This window comes from Macrosteles quadrilineatus, unplaced genomic scaffold (assembly GCF_028750875.1).
Source record: "Macrosteles quadrilineatus isolate MER2022 unplaced genomic scaffold, UCM_ALF_1.0 Scaffold_5__1_contigs__length_97177068, whole genome shotgun sequence".
NCBI lineage: Eukaryota > Metazoa > Arthropoda > Insecta > Hemiptera > Cicadellidae > Macrosteles > Macrosteles quadrilineatus.
Window position 1 is genome coordinate 65,710,917 of NW_026542598.1, and position 21,732 is coordinate 65,732,648.

At 37.2% G+C, this 21,732-nt stretch overlaps 1 protein-coding gene across 1 annotated transcript in view; it reads right to left on the reverse strand.

Moving 5' to 3' along the window:
- LOC128994113 (ethanolaminephosphotransferase 1-like) overlaps positions 1 to 21,449 on the reverse strand; it is a 34,542-nt gene extending 13,093 nt beyond the window's left edge. The window contains exons 1-6 of the mRNA XM_054418393.1: positions 21,226 to 21,449; positions 14,760 to 14,828; positions 13,935 to 14,127; positions 11,317 to 11,579; positions 10,215 to 10,372; positions 8,044 to 8,224 (exon numbers count right to left, since the gene is read on the reverse strand). Of these exons, the coding sequence (XP_054274368.1) occupies positions 8,044 to 8,224; positions 10,215 to 10,372; positions 11,317 to 11,579; positions 13,935 to 14,127; positions 14,760 to 14,828; positions 21,226 to 21,279 (918 nt within the window). The 5' untranslated portion in view covers positions 21,280 to 21,449. The remainder of the gene's footprint in view (positions 1 to 8,043; positions 8,225 to 10,214; positions 10,373 to 11,316; positions 11,580 to 13,934; positions 14,128 to 14,759; positions 14,829 to 21,225) is intronic.
- Positions 21,450 to 21,732: the final 283 nt, after the last annotated feature.

A 21,732-nucleotide genomic window follows, 5' to 3' on the forward strand; every position in this document is an offset into this window, starting at 1 on the left:
GGAGGCCTCTCCCCAAATCAATAAATTGTTTGTTTTTTTTTTTTTTTTTTTGTTGCTGCCCCCTTTGAACACCAAGATATAGGATTGAATTGCGTTTGTGAAACCCAAAAAAGGTTTCAACCGGGGTTCGCTTCTCCTCCATTCACCATAAGGTATCCGGGAAACCGAACGCCTTGGAGGCTCACCGTTGACTTATTGTCGCTGTATAGGGACAGTGCATTATGAGACAAGAGTTTGCTGGTTATTCCAAACTTTTTATGTATGGTGTCCAATAGAATAGGGTGGTTCCATGACAAAACAATCCTGCAATCCCATATTAACTCTCCACTTGTAATTACCTCCTAACATAAAAAAATCAAACGATAAGCAGATTTTCAGGGAAAGTAATTGGGTATGGGAAAATAGGGATTGTGGCCCGACAATGCGTCCGGTGCAATACGCTCAAATAATAAATTTTTTTTTATAGATTAAACAATTTTATAATTTTGTATAGGTACATAAAACACACACATAATAATTTTTTTTTAGAACCAATCATACAGTTTTAGGATCGCCAACACCTTTCACCTTTTTTAAGTCGATACCCCCACCCCCCTCTAAGCCCCCAGTCTTCGTATTGAATAATATGCCAATTTATACTCTTGAGAATGTACCGAGCACGGTAACATGGATTAATGCGCTTAACGCTCAACAAGCAGTAGCTCAATGCGCTGCTTGGAATATTAACTCAGCCCCGACCTTAGAGGAAAATAGGTCAATTCTGAAGAATTTCGTGAGAAGTCTCAATGGAGAAAATCTTCAGCATAATGGCTCAAATGAAGCCAACCTTCAATCGCCAGCACCCAACGCTGAGCAACCGGTCACAACAAACACTGAAATGTCACCTACCGCTGTTGTCACGACAATCACTGGAACTTCACCTCCCACTGCCCCCATGACAACCACAACATTTACTACGACTACTCCACTAACTACAGCTACAACCAGTACCAACACCCTTCACAGTCCTTCACCAATCGTAGACCCAAACATACAAGTCCTCATTCAGTCCTTGCAAACAATGACCTTGAACGCGGTCGCTCAAACGGCAAACACATTCACAGAACAATTTAAAGTAATTCATACGCCAAGTCAGAGCCAGACAGAAAATTTTAGTTGTCCGCCATACGTCACGGAGTTGCTAAAGGAGCTTCCCAGAATTTCCGGCGCTGATACTCGCGAATTGGTCACTTTCCTTAAGAAGCTACACCAAATCATACAATTAAATCTCGTCAAAGATAGATACATCATAATGAACATAATGCCTTATACGTCGAACCGTTTCAGAGAATTCTGGATGACAGCGATCGCACAAAATCTTTCATGGCCCCAAACACTACATAGCATTAGGGAGAATTTTTTCACCTCGGACACTCTGAGAGAACTCAAGAACCAAAATTTATATAGGCGTCAGCACCAACGGGAACACTTAGCCGATTTTGTTAAAGACATTCAAACCCTGCACACCATTTTGTCTCCTAGCACCCCTGAACAGGAAATTTTTCAAACCATTTTTAGAGGTATTAATCAGCAAACACGAACAACCTTTGCAGGCCTTAAGCCTATCACTTCAATTCAGGATTTACTTGATGTGGCCCCCCTGTCAGCAAGCCTGTTAGACCAATCAACCCAAAATCAACCAAGAGACCAGTAACCATCCACTAGTAGACCTCAGTACCACAGCAATTACCAATTTCGCCCAAATAGAGGCAACTTCTCAAATAATTTCCAGCACAGACAACCCCATTGGCAAACCAATTACCCCCAACAATATCATCAGACTCAACAATTTCCCAATCATTACCAATTCAATTCACAACCGCCCAATTTCCGACCCCAATATCAGCCACCAAGTAACCCGAGTCGAGGATTCAACACGTATCCACGTAACACTAACTTCAATCGGCAGCCCAATCGTGAAAATCAACCATCTTCCTCTGATAGTAAGCGGAATTTAAACTCCACCAGGGGAGGTCATTAGGCAGCGCATCTCTCCGGACCATTCAGTCTGCCATACCACAAACTAAAGCCCTTCAGGCCTCAACCTCTACCAACACTAGCACACCCCAACAACAAAAAACCACCCAACCCAACAATAGTAACAACAACCTCAAAGCCAAATTAAATAAATCAGCCTTTGTCTCTCTAAAATTTCAGCATCAAATATCACGGGCTTTAGTAGACACCGGAGCATCATGCTCAATTATCTCTAAAGAATTTTTTGACATCATTAAGGCAATAAAAGGAGTGGTTACAGGTCCGCCAATTAAAGTTTCCACTTCAGCCACAACAGCGTCGTCAAGCTCTTTAAAATTTCAATTCAAGGTCAATCTTCACTTTAAAATTCAATACCTCTCATGGACATTTCCCTTTTACATCGCCGAAACATTACCAGTCAAAGTTATTTTAGGCGTAGATTTTTTGAAATATACAAAAGCAGTAATAAACATAGCAAAGCAAACCATCATTTTCCCATACACCCAACCTCTTATATTAACACTCGGCGAGGATTCACCACAGGAAATCAAACAACAACCAATAGGCCCAACCTTTGGTGACAATCTCACAAACGATCAAATTCGCAAACTTAAGAATTTAATTGAGCAGTTCCCCAATACGGTAACCAAGAAATTAGGAAGAACCAATCTCATCAATTACCATATAAACATGAAACCAGGTCATCAAGCCAAGTCCCGCCCATACCAATTTTCACCACCAAAAGCAGAAATTTTAAGACAACATATCGACGAGCTTTTAAAAAACAACGTTATTAGGGAATCCACTTCACCTTTCGCAGCTCCCGCATTTACAGTTCCCAAAAAAGGAGGGAAAACGAGAATGGTCGTCAATTACAAAGCCTTAAATAATGGGTTATCCCTAGAAGCAGTCCCTACCCCCACAGTTGAAACGGCATTCCAGTATTTAGGTAAGGCCAAATGGTTTACTCTTTTAGACCTCAATTCAGCGTACAACCAAATACCCCTCGATGAAGAGTCAAAGCCCTTGACAGCTTTTGTGGTCCCTTGGGCCCAATATGAATTTAATTATGTCCCTTTTGGACTGGCCAACGGTTCTATGGTACTCAACGATTTGATGAACAAAGTATTAGGTGATATCAAATTTAAATATGTTTTTTCTTTTTTCGATGATTTAGTAATCTATTCAGACTCCTTTGAACAACATGTTCAGCACATCCAAGAGGTACTTCGTCGCCTCGAACGAGCAGGTCTCACAGTCAATCCCGGAAAAATGGTGATAGCTTCGCAGGAAATCGAATTTTTAGGTCATCAAATCAAAAACAACTCCCTATCAATTAGCAACACTAGAACCAAACCCATAGATGAATTTCCAACCCCTAGAACACTCAAACAGTTGTCCAGATTTTTAGGTATGACCGCCTTCTATTCTAAATTTATCCCCAATTACTCCGAAATATCAGCTCCTTTAAACAAACTCAAAAAGAAGGGTGAAAAGTTCACTTGGGGAAAAGAGCAGGAAACGGCCTTCAATTCATTGAAACAATCTTTAACTTCGGCTACAGTCCTTAAGATGCCAAATTTTGATCTGCCCTTTGTCTTGCATACAGATGCCAGTAGAACTAGCATTAGTGGAATAGTGTCCCAAAGGTACGACGATGCACTTCTGCCAGTGGTATATGGTTCACGTCCCACAAACATACACGAGAAAAATTATAGTGCCTTCGAGTTAGAGGCGCTTGCCATAACTCACTTCCTCGAGAAATTCCGTGTATATTTAGAACACAGACATTTTGAGTTATATACAGATTCTAACGCACTAACCTGGCTTTTGAACCATCCTAGACAGGTAGGCAAGATCGCACGTTGGATCACACTAATCAATTCATTCCAATTCACAGTTTATCATATTAAGGGAAAAGACAACGTAGTAGCCGACTGTCTCTCTCGCATGTTCGAGGAAGGCCCACCCTCAATCACATCACCCGTAGCTTGTCCACCCCCAATCACATCACCCGTAGCTTGTTCACCCACATCAGATCACCCACATCAAATCAATGTTTTATTTAAAATACCAGACGCTTTTAAAGATATTAGGGAACATCAGTCAGAAGACACAGTTACACAACAAATCATTAAGTCATTGAAAGGAAAAAAACCACCACCAAACTATTCAATGGTAGACAACGTACTGACACACAAATTTCCAAGCCAAACCAAACCCAGAGTAGTTATTCCAGACCGATTAATACCACTTCTCTTTAAATATTATCATCTAGCCCCAACCACAGCTCACTTAGGCATCAAAAAGACTTGGTCTCGAATCGAGCAGCATTTTTGGTCCCCAACCCTTAAGGAAACCATAACCGACATGGTCAAAACCTGCACCTTCTGCCAACGATCTAAGCAAGCCCTAAATTCTAGAGCAGGACTCTTATCCTCCGAAGTACCGACAAGACCATTTGAAAAAATTTTCATAGATCACATTGGTCCATTACCACGTTCCAAGAAAGGAAATAAATACCTTCTCACAATTGTCGATTAATTTTCAAAATTTGCAATTTTTCTTCCGGCCAAGAACACAACGTCAGCAACCACAGTTTCACTTCTACGCTCAGGCCTCTTTGCTTACTTCGGCTTCCCAAAATATCTGGTGTCAGACAACGTTTCGTCTTTTACATCTAAAGAATTTTCAGACATGTGTCTTCAGTTAGGGATCCGCCACATAACCACCACTCCATACTATCCAAACCCAAGCCATGCCGAGCGAGTGAACAAGAATATCAAAATAGCCATTCGAATTTATCACTCAGATCATCAAACTGATTGGGACCAAAATATCCATCTTTTCCAGATAGCCTTTAATTCAGCCAAACACTCAAGCACCGGATATTCCCCAGCAGACCTTTTTTTAAGTTTTCAGATCAATCATCCATTAGAACTAAACTGGGATTTGGACCAATTACTAAATTACAACACAAACCCCCAAACAACCAGGGACAAATGGGTACAAGCGCACCAAAATTTAACTAAAGCACGAGAAGCCCGCGAAAGACAATACAATCAGGGAAGACACCCCCCATCCTTCAAGATAGGCGATTGGGTCATGTTTAGACTACACCACCAGAGCAAGGCAATCAACAAAATCAATGCTAAATTGCTTCCACTCTGGTCACAACCCGCTATTATACAGGCATACACGTCACCTGTCACAGTAATTTTAATGGATCCAAAGACAGGAAAGGTTGTGAGGCGAGCTCATGTCTCTCAGCTCAAGCACTATTTTCACCCGAATCAGGGACTTCCACGAACGACCACATCAATTAAACCCCCACCCACCCGTTAAATCAAAAACTCACGCATCTCATGAACCCTCTCAGCTGGTGATATTAGATTAAGTTAGGTTAGTCCATACTGTACAATTTTTCACTCCGTAGCACACACATACACACACAGGGTTGTGATGGAGCCTGCACCTGTCGCCAACTGTGACTAAGGTCGTGTTTCGCGTAGGCACGCCCTTCAGAAGGCGGCAGGGTTTAGCGATCGCCCATTACAACCTGAGCTGCAGCTCTCCTCCACGTCATTGGTTTTAGAGTAAATTCATTTTTTGCGCATATTTAAAATTATTTTATTTTCTTTTAGACCGTGAACTGTGCCTAGTTTTTTTTTTTTTAACTTTTTTCATCTTTTAGCGCAGTTCAGGGGCTAATGACCGTGGGGAAGAGCGGATTGTTCCCCTCAACCTACTTCGAAATAGTTTGAGGATACACGCTCACCAACACTAACACACCAATCCTTACACAAACACATCTCTCATCTTCAAACCGGTAGTTTTAAGTAGATTAAGTCAGTTATGCGATCAACATGCTAACCTTAGGGCAGCGAACCTACATAAAAGCGCCCTACAGGATCATACACCTTTAAGAATTATATGTTTCATCGCATTGTTATAATTCAAACTATTTATTCATTGTTATTTGTTATTGATATTTATTTACTTGTTTATGGATTACTATCCTATTTGTATATTTATAATAAACTGTTTAAGCCCCGCCAACTAAGTAAATTGCCAACACTGGAACTGCAGTCTAGTGTAGCCATGGCAGCAGCCTTGCCTACCAAAACCCCAAACACTAATTTTTTGCCCCCTTTTAACCAGAAGTTCCAGGTAATTAACTGATGTATTGATACAATATATCAGAAATAACTTATAGACAAAGTTGTAGCACGTTAAAATAGCTTTACAAAAATACCAAATTCGATATGCTTTACTCAAAAGATCACGTCAAGAAACTAGAAAATCGTACAAAACAACCTAATTTTGCGCAAAAACGCATATAAATCCGACATCGATGGCTGTGTTCGAGTCATATATAGACAGTTTTACCATTCAATGTTGATGTATGTGTCTAAAGAAGTGTTTTTAACTTGGGTGTCACGTCTGGACCCACTGCAGTTTCCGGTTATGATGTCTTAAAAATTGCTACATGTTACGATTTCACCAGCTATTTTACTTAAAATAAGACCATTACCCTCTTTTATGCAAATAAAAGCACAACAAATCAATGTAATTAGTCCATAGGAATGTTTCCACTATATAAATACCCCCGGTGCAGCAATCCTTTCGACTAAGCGAATTTCCATTTGCATGGATTGAGATTTATATGCGTTTTTGCGCAAAATTAGGTTGTTTTGTACGATTTTCTAGTTTCTTGACGTGATCTTTTGAGTAAAGCATATCGAATTTGGTATTTTTGTAAAGCTCTTTTAACGTGCTACAACTTTGTCTATAAGTTATTTCTGATATATTGTATCAATAAAACGTTATCGACAAAAATAACACAAAAATATTTAAAAATACAGGTTTTTGCAAAATTACGAAGAATGTACTAAACATACAACAAATGTGTAAATGTAAAACAGGTAGCATTTAAAATTATCTTTCAAACAAAAAAACATTCATTCCGATCCGACAAATAGTTTGCGAAATATACGATTTAAAAAAATCAATGGCCGCCATTTTGATGACGTCATAGCTCGAAAACGTACCAGGTGCGAACTTGACACCCGAGTGGAAAACACTTCCTAAGACACCTATATTGAAATGCAAAAGCAAAATTCTCTATACACGACATGCACACAGAATTCTAGTCATGTCCAGGACTAAATCTTTCCCGGAACGTACACCACTTTCAGTGTTCGTTTACGATTTATTCAATCTCTTTGCTTAATCTTTAGGTCTAATCACATATTGTTTGGTATCATTGGAAAGGGTATAGAATCATCTGCAACTTTTGCAATGGGTGGTATTTGATTTTATCAGCGGTTAAGAAGTTATAAGCAAAACAATAAATATAATAATAATAAAAAACACGTTTTTTAATATAGTGAGATAAATATTAAGTTTACAACAAAAGTGTAAATACAAGAAAGATAGGGTGTAAAAATATCTTTCAAACAAAAAATAAATCATCCTGATCCATTAAACGGTTCGCGAAATATACGCATTCAAAAATTGCTGAGCCGCCATCTTGATGACGTCATAGCTCGAAAACGTACCAGGTGCGAACTTGACACCCGAGTGGAAAACACTTCCTAAGACACCTATATTGAAATGCAAAAGTAAAATTCACTATACACGACATGCACACAGAACCCTAGTCAGGTCCTGGACTAATTGTATTTAGCTTCTTGTACCACTAAGTTCCTGAAGTTCAGTTTCATGTGTTATCTCTTGTGTTTTTTCTGTTATTATTTGCATACTTTTTCTAGGCTAAGAGTTGTTAAATTTTTAATTATCTCATTGACTTAAGCTTCATAATGTATTTACAATACTCTGCTTTTCTATGATTTCCCTACCAGGAAAAATACTCTGAGTCATCTCTCGTATTTTAAAATAAAATTCATCTTTGAAGGATTAAGAAATTCAACTAAGCAGGGAAAAACGATAATTTTCAATCCAAAACAATTGGATATAAAACGAGTGTTCTAAGAGAATAATTCACCTAAGAGTTCCAATACTCACACATATATTTGAGAAGATAGTGCCAGACATGAGATAATACGCTCGAGGGTCTCTGCTGATGATGTCCGAGGGGGACAGGTACGCCCACAGAGCACACACAGCTAGGAACACCAGCACAGGCACCAGCGGACGATTGGCCTCCCACATGGAACGCATCTTGCCTGTACGATCTCTATACGACCTGCAGCAACACGTCAGCAGCCAATGTACACAATTTACGTAGGCTGGCCCTAAATTGAGCTCCTGTCATGGCCAAGCAAGCTAGTTCAAAGCTAAGATCAATATCGTGTTCTTTACTTCATAGACTATTATTGTAGTCGGGCCACCCCTATGAATTGAATTGAATATGAGACAATTAGTCTCATCATAATAATAGCTGAGAGTGATGTGAAGGAAAATTTCAACTCCTGCCAAGTACAAATTGAGTTTGAGTATTATGTTTTTTTATAAGGGAACCTCTATTGAAATCTAATGCTAGTTGACATCATGTATACAGGGTGAATAAAAAGTCAAGACCCCCCTCTCTAATATTTTTCCAAGTAAATATACAGAGATATCATTTTGGTGGTCGAGCAATCTTAGCAGGAAGTTTCATTTTATCATTTTGAAATTTTTGCGTGTCCCCCCAAAAGGGGGGATTTGGGGGGCAACTCAAATATTTTAAATGTAAACCCCCTTCAAGTGACACCTCATTTTTAAGTGTTTACAAAAACTTAAAGAATGGTGAAAACTAGAGGTCGCTATCTCTTCTCTATCCAAAATGGTAGCCCGCCAAATGTTGTGGAAAATCAATGGTAAAATTGTTAATATTGGCTGCCATTTTGGATAGGGAAGAGATAGCGAGCTCTGGTTTTCACCATTCTTTAAGTTTGTGTAAACACTTCAAAATGAGGTGTCACTTGAAGGGGGTTTACTTTTAAAATTTTTGAGTGTCCCCCAAAAGGGGGGATTCGGGGGACAACTAAAAATGTTTCAATAGAAACCCCTATCAAGTGACACCTCATTTTGAAGTGTTTACAAAAACTTAAAGAATGGTGAATACCAGAGCTCGCTATATCTTCTCTATCCAAAATGGCAGCCAATATTAACAATTTTACCATTGATTTTCCACAACATTTGACGGGCTACCATTTTGGATAGAGAAGAGATAGCGACCTCTAGTTTTCACCATTCTTTAAGTTTTTGTAAACACTTCAAAATGAGGTGTCACTTGAAGGGGGTTTACATTTAAAATATTTGAGTTGCCCCCCGAATCCCCCCTTTTGGGGGGACACTCAAAAATTTCAAAATGGTAAAATGAAACTTCCTGCTAAGATTGCTCGACCACCAAAAGGATATCTCTGTATATTTACTTGGAAAAATATTAGAGGGGGGGGTCTTGACTTTTTATTCACCCTGTATGCAGGAAACTGTTACGATGTAGAAAATTAGCTAAATGATTTGAGGAGTTCACAGCTTGTATAAATTTGTACAACAAAGTTTCTTTCAATAGAGTGATTGAATCTGAAGAATCTTGTTTGCTGATAAGCGTGACTACAATTTGTCTTAACTTATGAAGAAGTCCCCTGTCAGTTTGATAATCTGTCCTTCAGTTACACCAAGATGGGAGCTCAATGGAGGAAACCTTAATTTACAGACAACCAATGTATAAGCACCAAGTGAACATGAGCTGCAAGTTAACATAGTATCATAATCAGTGCCTTTTAACTATCTTCTTTACTGTTTAGTTTTTAATTTCTAGCAAAAAACTAGTATAAATTCTATGAGAGTCGCCCACGCTCGCCCCGTGGTCGAAAACTCGACCAAAAGTACGTATTGTGCAAACTTCTCTATTTTCACCCCTCGCTGTAAATAAAACATGTGATTGGAATTTCTTCCAGCTGTTTTGATTTTCTGTTTATATTTTGTCTGTTACCTTGTCACCAACATGGCAACCCATAAGACCCATGTTAATTTTTTTTTAATTTCATATTAATTTTTTGCGCTCATTTTTGAGCCTATTTTTATTTATAAAGGGATTCTGCACATCTACAGGTAAATATCTTTCATTTGGTACCAACCACGTGTAGTTCGGTCCAGTAGAATGGTCAGGCTAGCTGTCATAAGTTTTGCAAAAGTTGTATTGTATAGTATATAAGATTCCCAGTCCCTTATGAGTAGTTGTGACTTACTTGTAGATGTTCCACAATACAACGGGCAGATTAGATGCGAAGGAGCTTAGGTAGAAGACAATCTCCAGGATATGACCAGTGGCAATGTTACCATAGACTGTGAACTTCCACCACTCATGGCCCAGCTGGTAAGTGACTAGGAACACCAGTGTTGTTGCCTATACAAAACCAGAGCAATATCTGGGTTAACAATCAACAAAGTAAACAGCAAGCCTTCAGACACCCTAGGGTTTAAGAAATGTAAGGCTCCAGGTGTATATTCTTACTTGATGGACCAAGGGTTTTGGATGAGCGGAACTTTTACATTCTCAATTCATTTGAATGATATTGGTATCATTGAATCTAGGTTAGATTAAATTGTTTCATTAAAACTCCAAGTGGGTCCTAAGATGAAGAACCTTGCCTTAATACTTCAAAATGTTTATAAAACTGTCATTGATGCAACAAATAGCAGATTATTATTTCAATACGATTTCAAGTATAAAATTATACATAAATATTTTAACACTTTGACTGTGCGTGGGTTGCTGGCTTCCTATCGCGGTCCCTTGGCACATGGACGTGGGATGCCAGCTTCCCAACCAACCCACCCAACAACAAGAGCTCAGTGTGAGCTTAAGCTTGGTCAGAGGAGGGTGATATTTGGTGTAGGTGGAGGAATATTCTTCTCAGTTTGCTTTTTACAATCCATTACACGCTAACGGGATCTCTTATCTATCAGCCACACCCTTATTTGTACATGTGTGTAGGGGACAAAGTAGGTGTTTTTTCTTGTTCTAGTAGTCATTTTAAGTCAGTTTGGCATATAATAGTAAAATGTAGCATGTTTTAGAGTGATTTGAATCAGGGTTTTGTGGGTGAATTAGTGAATGACTTCACCAGCAATCATGGAACACTGGTGTCCCTCATGGAGGACACTTCCTTTGTGCTTTTGGGTGGCCAGTGTCACATATTGATGACAATTTTCTGCTGAGTTTGTGTGTATTTTTTGTTACTGAATAAGTATTCTGTATTGATATTCAATATAAATTTCAGGTCTGCCTAAAAAAATTCATATTTTATTAGCAGTTAAAATGTTAATGTGAAGGTCAACAATACTTACAATCATAGATAGATCATAACCCCACGGTAGGAACAGAACACCTGTGTTGTACTTCTCCCAGTGTGAGGAGTAAAACGTGAGGAATACGTTCCAACAGACGTAGTAGTAGCGGATGGGCGGCACGCTGAAGTCTGTGCGGCCAAAGACAGAGTAGAGACACGTGGGGATCAGTACGGCCGTCCACGAGTCTAGACCATGGTCAAACAACTCCCCAAGTGGACCACTCGTCTGTGTCCGTCTTGCCTGTTTGCCGTCTATACCATCTGTCAACAGTCACGGTGCACTATTATTCTAAACTCAAGCCCAACATAGGGATATAGGAGATTGCCACATTATCTCCTATCATCTAACAATGTTCAATCCTCCTCTCTTTCATTAAACTTGATCATGATTATTCCAAACTTCAGTGGGGGAGGATGTTAAAACGTATGCTCTTTTGTACCTAAGACAATACTTTTCTGTGACTGAAACATAGATAGTTGGACATACAGTAATTTGTGCAGTAAGGATTTGTGACGCAAAATTCTAGGGGGGGAATAAACTAGTATTCACCAAAGTCAGGCTAGGCCTACCCCTAGAACCGGCCACACTCAAATTTCTTCCCCGGAGTGCTCAGAAGGAGCCGAGAAAAATCCAGGGGTCGATACGAAGTTGTCACGGCTTTGACTGATCAATTTATTTAAATTTAATCGAAGGCTCAGAGCTCAGGAAACGTTCAGGAAATCCTGCAGACGCTCAGTTGGAGCTATATATCATCCTTACCTTCGTTAACGTGTTTTTGGAGAATTTTGCCTAACCTTTGGAATGCCTCTGTAGGGCCGACGAGTATTCAATCTTAGCCAATGTGATGTAAATACTCGTATTAAACTGCAACTAATTAGTTAAAGACGTTGATAATTGATATAATATCGAATAAAAGGTAAAAACAATTCCTACAGAGTCGTCGGGGCCTAATTCATATAATTGGACGGAGAATTTATCGTGATACGTTTAAAATAAATTTAATACTAATATTCGTGGCTGATTGTTCAAATCAGCCTACTCCCAAGACTAGGTTCTCTCGCCCGCCCAAGACGGGGTTTACAACTCAGACGACAAGTCTCGGGGTATTAAATCGGCAAATTAATTAGAATAAACGGACGTAATAATCATTCGTAGAAATCGTAATTTTGAAACCAGTTGATGTAAATCAAACCAAACGATAATCACCGCTAGTCACTGGCAGGCAGGAACTGGCGGGTCTAGAATCAAGTCGGCGAAATTTAAGTTATTAAATTTAGAGGTTTAAAATCGAGTTCTGAAACGAAAATAGTCGTAAAACGAGAATGCGTGCGTTAAACGAAAATAAAGTAAAACGTAGAAATGGTCTAACTATTAGAATAGCTAACCTTCGTAATATCGGCGATCGGCGGAAACGTGTAAGTAGTCTTGTAACGATGATGTTACTTCGTAGACGGCGTGTGAACGAATAATCCTGTCTTTGAGTCAAATCCTTCGTTCCTGCCCGCTCGAGGCTTACGCGCTCAAGCGGCGAACTCAAGTACTACTAGACAACAGCTGATCTAACTCACTTGTTGAGCTGGTCTAGTTTTGTCTGTCGTCTGTCAACAAATAAACACCAGTTTGGGGTTATGTCGTCGTCGGCGTTAAATATCTGTAAAATCGGCCGGTTTAACTTTATTATGTGAAACGAAGTGCTATTATGAATAAATATGTAGTTGTGGATGTGTTTGTGTACTTCACTGTGAATAAAAATAGGCCTACGTTCTTTGGCCCATAGCCCAAGCTATGGCCAACACATAGGCCTCGGAGTAGGCTATTGTGGTTAAAAATCGGGTAAGTTCTGATGTTTATTTATTCGTAGTACGTTTTTACCCCCCTTAAAATTTGGCACCTTACAGATTTAAGCGGGTTGTCTGCTCCCAAAATACTTCCGCTCTCTGATTCTGAATTATAAATTTAATCATTGCCCGTAGCAAGGTGCAAAATAAAAGACAGGTTTGCAGAACTTTATTGTAGTTAGGTCTGATTTTTTCGGTGACTTTTGGGATCTAAAAATTAAATCTGTTACTTTTCAGTGATTTGCGTGACCCCCTAGTACAATCAGTGACTTTTCTGTGACTTCCCTGATTTCAGTGACCGGTAGACACCCTGTTTTTCCCCACTAAATAAATAGATAATTTTAGTAATGACACGAAACCCCATTATCTTGCTTGTAATTGTAGGCTATGTTGCAGGACAAGGATATAGCAAAATGTGACAGACACACGTGTAACCTGTGTCTGTTTGTACAGAAATGTTATGAAAATAAAACAAAAAAGTAAAAAGGTTAGTGTGTAAAGATTACTCAAAATATTTTTATTTTTTTATTATTTTGTGTTCAAACATTTTGACCATCAGAACAATTAGCAGTAGGCCTACATAAGGTGACCATAAGTTTACATAGGGTCTTTTTAAACATAAATGTACCTAAAGAACTAGCGTTATTGGTATCAGTTTTATCTAAGCTTAAAAAATAACAAACAGTTTTTTTTCTAAACCACCCAGTGCAGTTTTTTTTTCTGCATTATATTCATGGCTCATTTAAAGTAAAAATATTATATTGCAAGAAACCTTACCTAGTGTATAAGCGATAAATATACTGATGGAGCAGAAGAGGAAGACCCAGGGTGGTATTGCAGCAAACTCCGGATGGTCGGAACTTGAGGCGTAGAACTGGTAGTCGTAAACTGAGAGTAGTAGACAAGCGGCCACTGTGAACAGGAAGCCCACAAAGGTGAGCATGTTGGGGGCAACCCATCTGGGACACAGCTGTGAACAATGGGTTGCAAAGAATCAGAACCATTAGAATAGTGATTTAAACTGATATTAGCTTAGACATTACAATTTGTAACGAAGAACACTGTGTTTTTGATCCAATGACCAGTGGAAAAGAAACTACAGCCTCATAACTATAAATATTTCCTAACGGACGAAAATTACAAAACAAAATTAAAAACTGTGGATTATAAAATTTCTAAAACTACCTGATTAGCCTATGCATATTTCACATTTATTTTTATTTTCAAACATTTAAAAAAATATAAGAGGAAAAATGTATATTATCAAAATTGTTAAATTTCAATAATTTGAAAGCTTCTGATCAACACTATAAATATATCTATCATCACTGTTGCAATATATGACTCACTAGATAGAAGAAAGTAGAGACAAGCTATCAAAACTTAATAACTGGCAGATGAATGCACAATACAAAAATAGGGTTGATAAAGCAGTGGTTTTTAGAACTACGAACTTAACATAAGTTGTCACTTCCCCGTGGTGGTTCCACAGTAACCAGGTAAACTTAAGTGAGATAAAAAATTGTTTATTGAAATCCAAACTGACTAAAAATAATAGGGTAGTTACTTACAGTATCTAATAATTCTTCTGATATAACTTACCAAAACCACTCTGTTCCAGAACGGGTGCATCACATACACACTGAGGGGGCTTGTGTCTAAGGAACTGTACTGAAAACATACACAAAAAGAGTAAGAATAAATCGCCGTATGATATATAGTAGTTTCAGGATAAGCCTTCTTTTATAAAAAAAGACTTTACACAAAATTTACACTAAAAAGGTTTTAAAGTAATCTGTTATAAGCCGAGGCAAAAAACAAGATGCAAACTAGTTGAAGTTGGTTTTCTAGATGCAAAAATTCAAAATATTGAAAAGAGTGGAGAGCATACTAAAGCCTAAAGTACATACCAAAAGCAACCAGTGATAGCAACGTAAAGACAACGCAACGGCAACTTGAGTAGCATAATGAATAACAAACGCAGTTTAATAGGCCTGTGTATATTAAAGCGATGTGATGCGACGGTGATTCAACGGTCACTTGACTGAGCAACATAGGTAATTCCAGTCACGACATGCTGTAAACTCGTTCAACGCCAGTTGTACAGTTGCTCGACTGCCTCCTCCTGCACATCTTGTAAACTTGGGCTTCTTTTGTATTTACACGCGGTGTAAAACTAAAAGGAACTCCAGTTAACTAAGTTGAGTTGCTGTTGGTATGTATTAGGCCTATAGGCCTGTGAATACCAAAGTGACTGTGATGCGACGGTGACTCAACGGTCACTTGGCTGAGCAACGCAGGCAACTCCAGTCACGACATGCTGTAAATTTGGTTTTTTTATGTACATACGGTGTAATTCTACAAGAAGTTGCTGTTGCGTTTATATCACTGGTTGATTTTGGTAAGTACTAGGCCTAAAGAATTGTCTGCACTTGCACTCCTTTCCACAAAAACATTGTCAACCGACTGTCTCCATCCGTGTTTTCTCTTGTATCCGTCAATGTTACCAACTAATCTACTGAGAGCCTGCTGACACATCTGCGTGTTTCAGGAGACAAAATATCATGTTTACTTTCCCAAACAAATGGGAAACATGGAGACATGACACTGGTATTTTGTCTCAAGTCAACATGTTTGGATAGACCACAGACAAGACGCCATATAAACTCACAATTTTTTTGCACACTTTATTCTCCCTAAAATCCATATTCTTCTAGTGTTGGTGGCGTTTTTTAAAATGGACGAGGAATCAATAATTGGTGATAAACCCAATCGAGAAATTGCATTCTGTCTCTATCAACCTTGCTTTTGCCCGTTCTCATGAGAGACTGAGATCTGTACATGGAACATAATTAAGCTAAGCAGGGGGAGAGCCGGAACAGTACAAAAATGAACTGTACAGATTGACTTAATTGGCTACACCAGGACACAAACCAACAACGTCACTGCCTTTCTATAATATCACAAACCAACTGACTTTCCTCAAGGAAACTGATTCTCCACCAACACTAACAATGCTTGGATATTCATGTAGAAAACCTAAATCCCAGATTAGGACAAATGTTAACATTAAGAAGTTAAGGATCCCACAACCGCTGCATTTAATTTTCATTACGGTACCACCTAAATTGCTAAAGCTAAAATACATCCAAGGTAATGAAAAAATTTGTAATTATTCAGAAATAAATTGGAAAGTAATCTTTGAAAAAAGCCCACGATCACAACTGTAGGCATATTTATTAATATCCAATCTGACCTTATTAGAAAAGCCAACTAACCATGACTTCCTTGCATGGTGTTGTAGAATTAATAAATAAATAAGACCTTGGCTTTAGCACACAACGGATCCCACATTAGGAAACTAACAATTAATGGTAAACACAACTAGCTTACAACTTTCTTAGTAAATGAACATATTATCCAAAGTGTTGCAATATAGAGGGTGCAAAGATTAATACAACTTAAGGTTTACGTTAGATTTTAGAGTATGATTTAGGACTGGATTTTAGAGTAGGATTTAGGACTCAAGTATCAAGTAGGTTAGTAAGTAGCCTACCTATTTATGCATCCAAGGCTGAATCTCAGAATAAATCACATTATAATTTTTCTGTAGGGTACAATTTTTCTGTATGCTCTTGTATTCACAATACAGACAAAACAGCATAGTTTATATTAGAACAAGCACCTTGGCTCTTTGAAGACATGATTGATGTTCTCTAAACTATTTTGCATCCTTCTTTTCTTAACTAAATTGTAATTTTCTATCTTAAAGTTAAATAAGCCATTTAAAGCAACAAGATCAAAATAATATAAAGTCCCCAAAGCAATATAACGCACGAGTCTTCAGCAGCACGAATATTAAAAAAGAAATTCTGCAAGAGCATGTTGTAGATATCATCCCTTTTTCACTCCGGATTACATTTTCAGATATTTAAGTAGGGCGATCACATATGTTTGGAAACTAGTATTTTGTAAACGTTTATCCCTCTGGCAACTAGTAAAAAGGAGAAATTCAAAACATCAACGTATCCTATCACAATTTGTATACAATTTCCTGAAACTAAACCCAAGTACAGTGGCCTAGAAACTTCTTTGTAATGAAAATAAATTTTAACAAGAAAACAATCAATAAAGGTACCTAACCTAACAGTATTTTTATTTACAAAATGCCTTCCAGTCTGACCTAACTATCGCGTTCCTCAAGTTAAAAAAGAACTGTATTTCTTCACGGGGCTTACAATTTCTGCACAAAGCTTCCATGAACATCCTGAATAACCCATTAATGCAATGTCCATTTGCAATAACAACATGCTTTGAATTTGTATAACAAACCCCAAAAACTGTATAATAATTGTCCAATTTAGATTCAATTCTAAAGAAGACTTGTAATACGCAGCTAAAACATGATAAACTGGCAATACCATGACCTACTTTAAAATGAATACACGATAGACTACCAATTTATTTAAAACAAAGAAGACTGATTTTTAAAATGTTCAGATTTTAATCAAAAGCCGATAGAAAATGTTAGGTAGTCGTGATTTCCAATATCATAAAAATAATTTAGCCAGAAAGCTAATTTCATAGTGAATTTATTTTCATTGAACTACACTCAGGCAACAATTACATAAACAGATTAACAACGCATGGGTAACTAGGTCTACAACCTAGCTTATCAGCAATGATAAGAAGGAATCCAAACAAAGCAGAGAGTCCCTAACCTATGACCTTATCGCCTCATTCACTTTTCAATTTACATCAACTTTCCAGTATATAAAAGTTAAAACTTACGACGGAATAACTTACTAGCCAATTCAGTATAAGTACAAGCCTAGCTATTTCAGCAATTTATAGCTTTCAGCAGTAATATAATGTCAATTGTTTTACTACTTGATAAAATATTGTTAAAATTTAATAACGAAAAATAAATAATTTGTTCAGAACATATTAAATAAGTTGATTGATATTTTAAAAATGAACATGGGAAAAGTGTTAAACTACGGTACTTATAGCCTACCTAATAATGAATCTTTATTTTTTATAAGAATACATATCATTGACAAAGTCAAAATCATGATCATACATCAACAAAAAATAAACATCACTTTTAATGTTATGAAAAGAGAATAGGCCTTAATAACTTAATATGTACATAATACATGAAGACTAAAAATACAATAATTAAGAACCTGATAAAGCATCAGGAGAGCAGCAGGATATATGAATGAATATCAAAAATTTGCTCGGCCAGATTTGAAAAAAAATCATCCAGGCTATAAGGGGGCTGTGTAGTAGCCAATTGTAAAACAAGGACTTAAATTTTTGCGGCGGATAAGCATCAATATTGTGTTGTAAAAGGTTAGGCCTAGGTATATACTTTAGTTGATAAGACTACCTATGTGGCTCCTGCTGGTCTTACTCATACGATGTGACAATGCACTATTTTTGAATCGGGTAAGTTAGGTAACTTGATTATGATTATTGAATTTTAGGTGATGGGTTTTTTATAAAGGGTAAGATCATAAATAAACAAATTCATTAGGTACAGTTTAAATCTTAAAATTCAAAGAGAGGTTTACAGTGCTTGTCTGGCTCCGACCCATTTATAGCTCTGATAGCCCTCTTTTGAAGGATTAAAATGTCTTTAATTCTTCCACACCCATTCCAGAATATCAATCCTATCTCACAACGGACTGAAAATAGGCTATGCAAAATAAACCAAGCTTAGATAGTTCTTTGGAATTACATCTTTGAGACAAAAAATAATAATGAGATAATAAATAATGCTTATTCTAGCCAGGATAGTTGGAAATTTTTGATAAATCCCTGACTTTTCCAGACAAAAAAATTCCATGACTTTTCCAGTTTCCCTGACCGTACCAATCCTGTGGATGTATTTAATTTTGTGACATGGACTAAACATTGACATGGCAAAAATATGGGCATAAGGGACTGTCCAGACAGATTTCAGACTGGTGGTAACACTGATATGCACGCACAGGTTTAAGAGTAGAGCCTCAACACACGTTATCCACACATCAAAATAGTGAGCAGGACTCAGTTTAACTTCCATGCTACCATTACATTGTACTTTTAAGTACATCGACAGAACCCCTAATTAAGTTATAGCTTACAAACCACTACTTAAATCAATTGCTAACTTATAAGGTAGGCCTAAATGAATTTTCCTGTTTATCAATCTTTATCGATATTTTTACAACTACAATCGGACTGTAAGTTAATTGACTAAATTTCATCCAATAACATAAACAACACACATGATACATTTATAGGCTAGCCTAATTGCTTTTAGCGAATTTCCCATATAGGGAATAAGCTATTACCGTAGTACTCATGGTACCGACCTGGACACGGGACCAATTTTTTTTTTTTCGTTTTGAGGTCCCTAGAGGCCAAAAACACCATCCGTTCAAAATCATATATATATATATTTATATATATATAAAGATTAAATATATATATATATTTATATATATATATATATATATATGTGTCCGTCAGCAAGATAACTCGAGCAAAAATGATCCGATTTTGATGAAATTTGGTACAAACGTGCAAACGTACGTTTATTCGAACGAGTTCGCGATCCAGCATGATCGGACCATGGGAACGGGGGTTTACGGGGGGGTTAATGGGGTAAAAATAGGGTTTTCCCATTTTTGACCCAAAAAACATAATATTTAGCAAATTCTTTCCAAACCATTTTGTAGAGCTTAAAAAAACAAATAATTTAGTATATTGAAGCGTTATTATCCGCCTAATGGTTACGGAGAAAATTCCAAAAAATTGTAAATTTAAAATTCCCATGTTATTCTTATGGAGAATAAGTAAACTGTTGTAGTTTGCTTGTTTGTGAACATATTTTGATCAAATTTGGAAAATGTTTTTATTTCTTACTAACTATTCACATTTTACAAAAAAAAAATTTTACCCTCCCTGATGCAGCAAACCTAAGTACTTGTTAAACTAATTCTATTTAAATCAAGAAATGTTATATTTTAAAGTAGACATTTCAGTGTAAATCCAATCAGTCAAATGGAAATTCGCTTAGTCTGCAGGTTTGCTGCGGCGGGGGTATTTAGTCTTACCGTTGGGTTGGGCTAGGTAATGTAGCCTAAGGTTTTCTTATAGTAAGTCTACTGTTAGTATGTTACACTCAAAAATCCGAATTTGGACAATGTCCAAAATCTTTACCCACATCGTGATGTGGACAGTGTGAAATACCCATGTCGTGTAGTGAGCATTTTATTCGGACATTGGCCGAAGCAAAATGCCCAAACCGCGTCATGGGTAAACTGATTTACTCAAATGCTGAAGTAAAAACGTTCTTCGGCGATTTAGCAAATCCAAAATAGGCTACCCACAACGTGATGTAAGAATTCTTACATTAATTAATTAATTAATTTTGTCCACATCAGGTTGAAGGTATTTCTAGTTTGTGTAAAGGCCGAAAAAGCTAGCCTGTATAAACTACTGCATACACAAAATACTCCCGCCACATCAAACTATGCGAATTTCCATTTGCCTGATTTTATTTTCAATTAAGGCAAACTTAATTCTAAGTTATTTAATAACATAGGTTTAATAAGAATCTAGGTTTGCTAACAGGGAAGCTAATAAAGAGTAATTATAAATAACAATAAGTTAGTTTTTAATTTTAATAGTTTTTGTAAAAATTATGGAGTCAGATATTCCCCAAGTAGGCCTATGGAAAACATAGTCCTAACTTTGCCAACCTAAGGCTAATAGTTTGATACATTTCTGAATGAAAGTTATGTTGATATCCATTGGAAATATAGCATAAATGAATGTTAGCCAAGGTTTGTAATTAGTCTATATTATAACACTATGGATAAAAATGAGCTTTGGAAGCAAAACAAACAGACCGGAGTACAACATAACCTAATTTAGTAATGGTTTAGTTATATCCTTTAGTTAACAGTCCCAGTGGTCCCACTAAGTTGTCAAGAATAGGTTAAGTTTATATATTTGGATGTGTTGCGTCAAAGAAAGAGACGTAAATTAATTTATTTTCATTAATACTTACTTTGTAATGTTCGAAGCCTGACAAATGTTGTGATGATAAGTATTGATAATCCATGGCTTTTGAGTTTTGTTTTATGGCACCAAATTAAAAATACGTCTTGTTCGTTGAAGCCCTATCTAATGTTTACAATCCGATTCAATAAGAATATTAAAATATCACATTTCTACTTAAAATAAATTATGACCATTAATTGTTTGAGCTTTCGAGAATAATTAATTAACTACGACCAAACGAGAAACAAGCAGAAGAAGACTGAAGACTGAATGAATGAATGGAATGGAATGGAGTGTAGTGGGTAGTGGCTTCTTCTTCTTCTTGCTTGCTTGTGTCTGATCTGTGTGAGTGTGAGTGGAGTGAGGTAAATGAAGAGAGTTAGAGTTGGTTGAGTTGTGTTGTGGTTGTGGCGAGGTTGAGGTTTGCGTTTGAGGTGTGAAGAAAAATAACAGAGGTTAAAATACCGTCTCGCCGCAGTAATAAAATAAATTATACTTTTTTTAACTTTAGGGA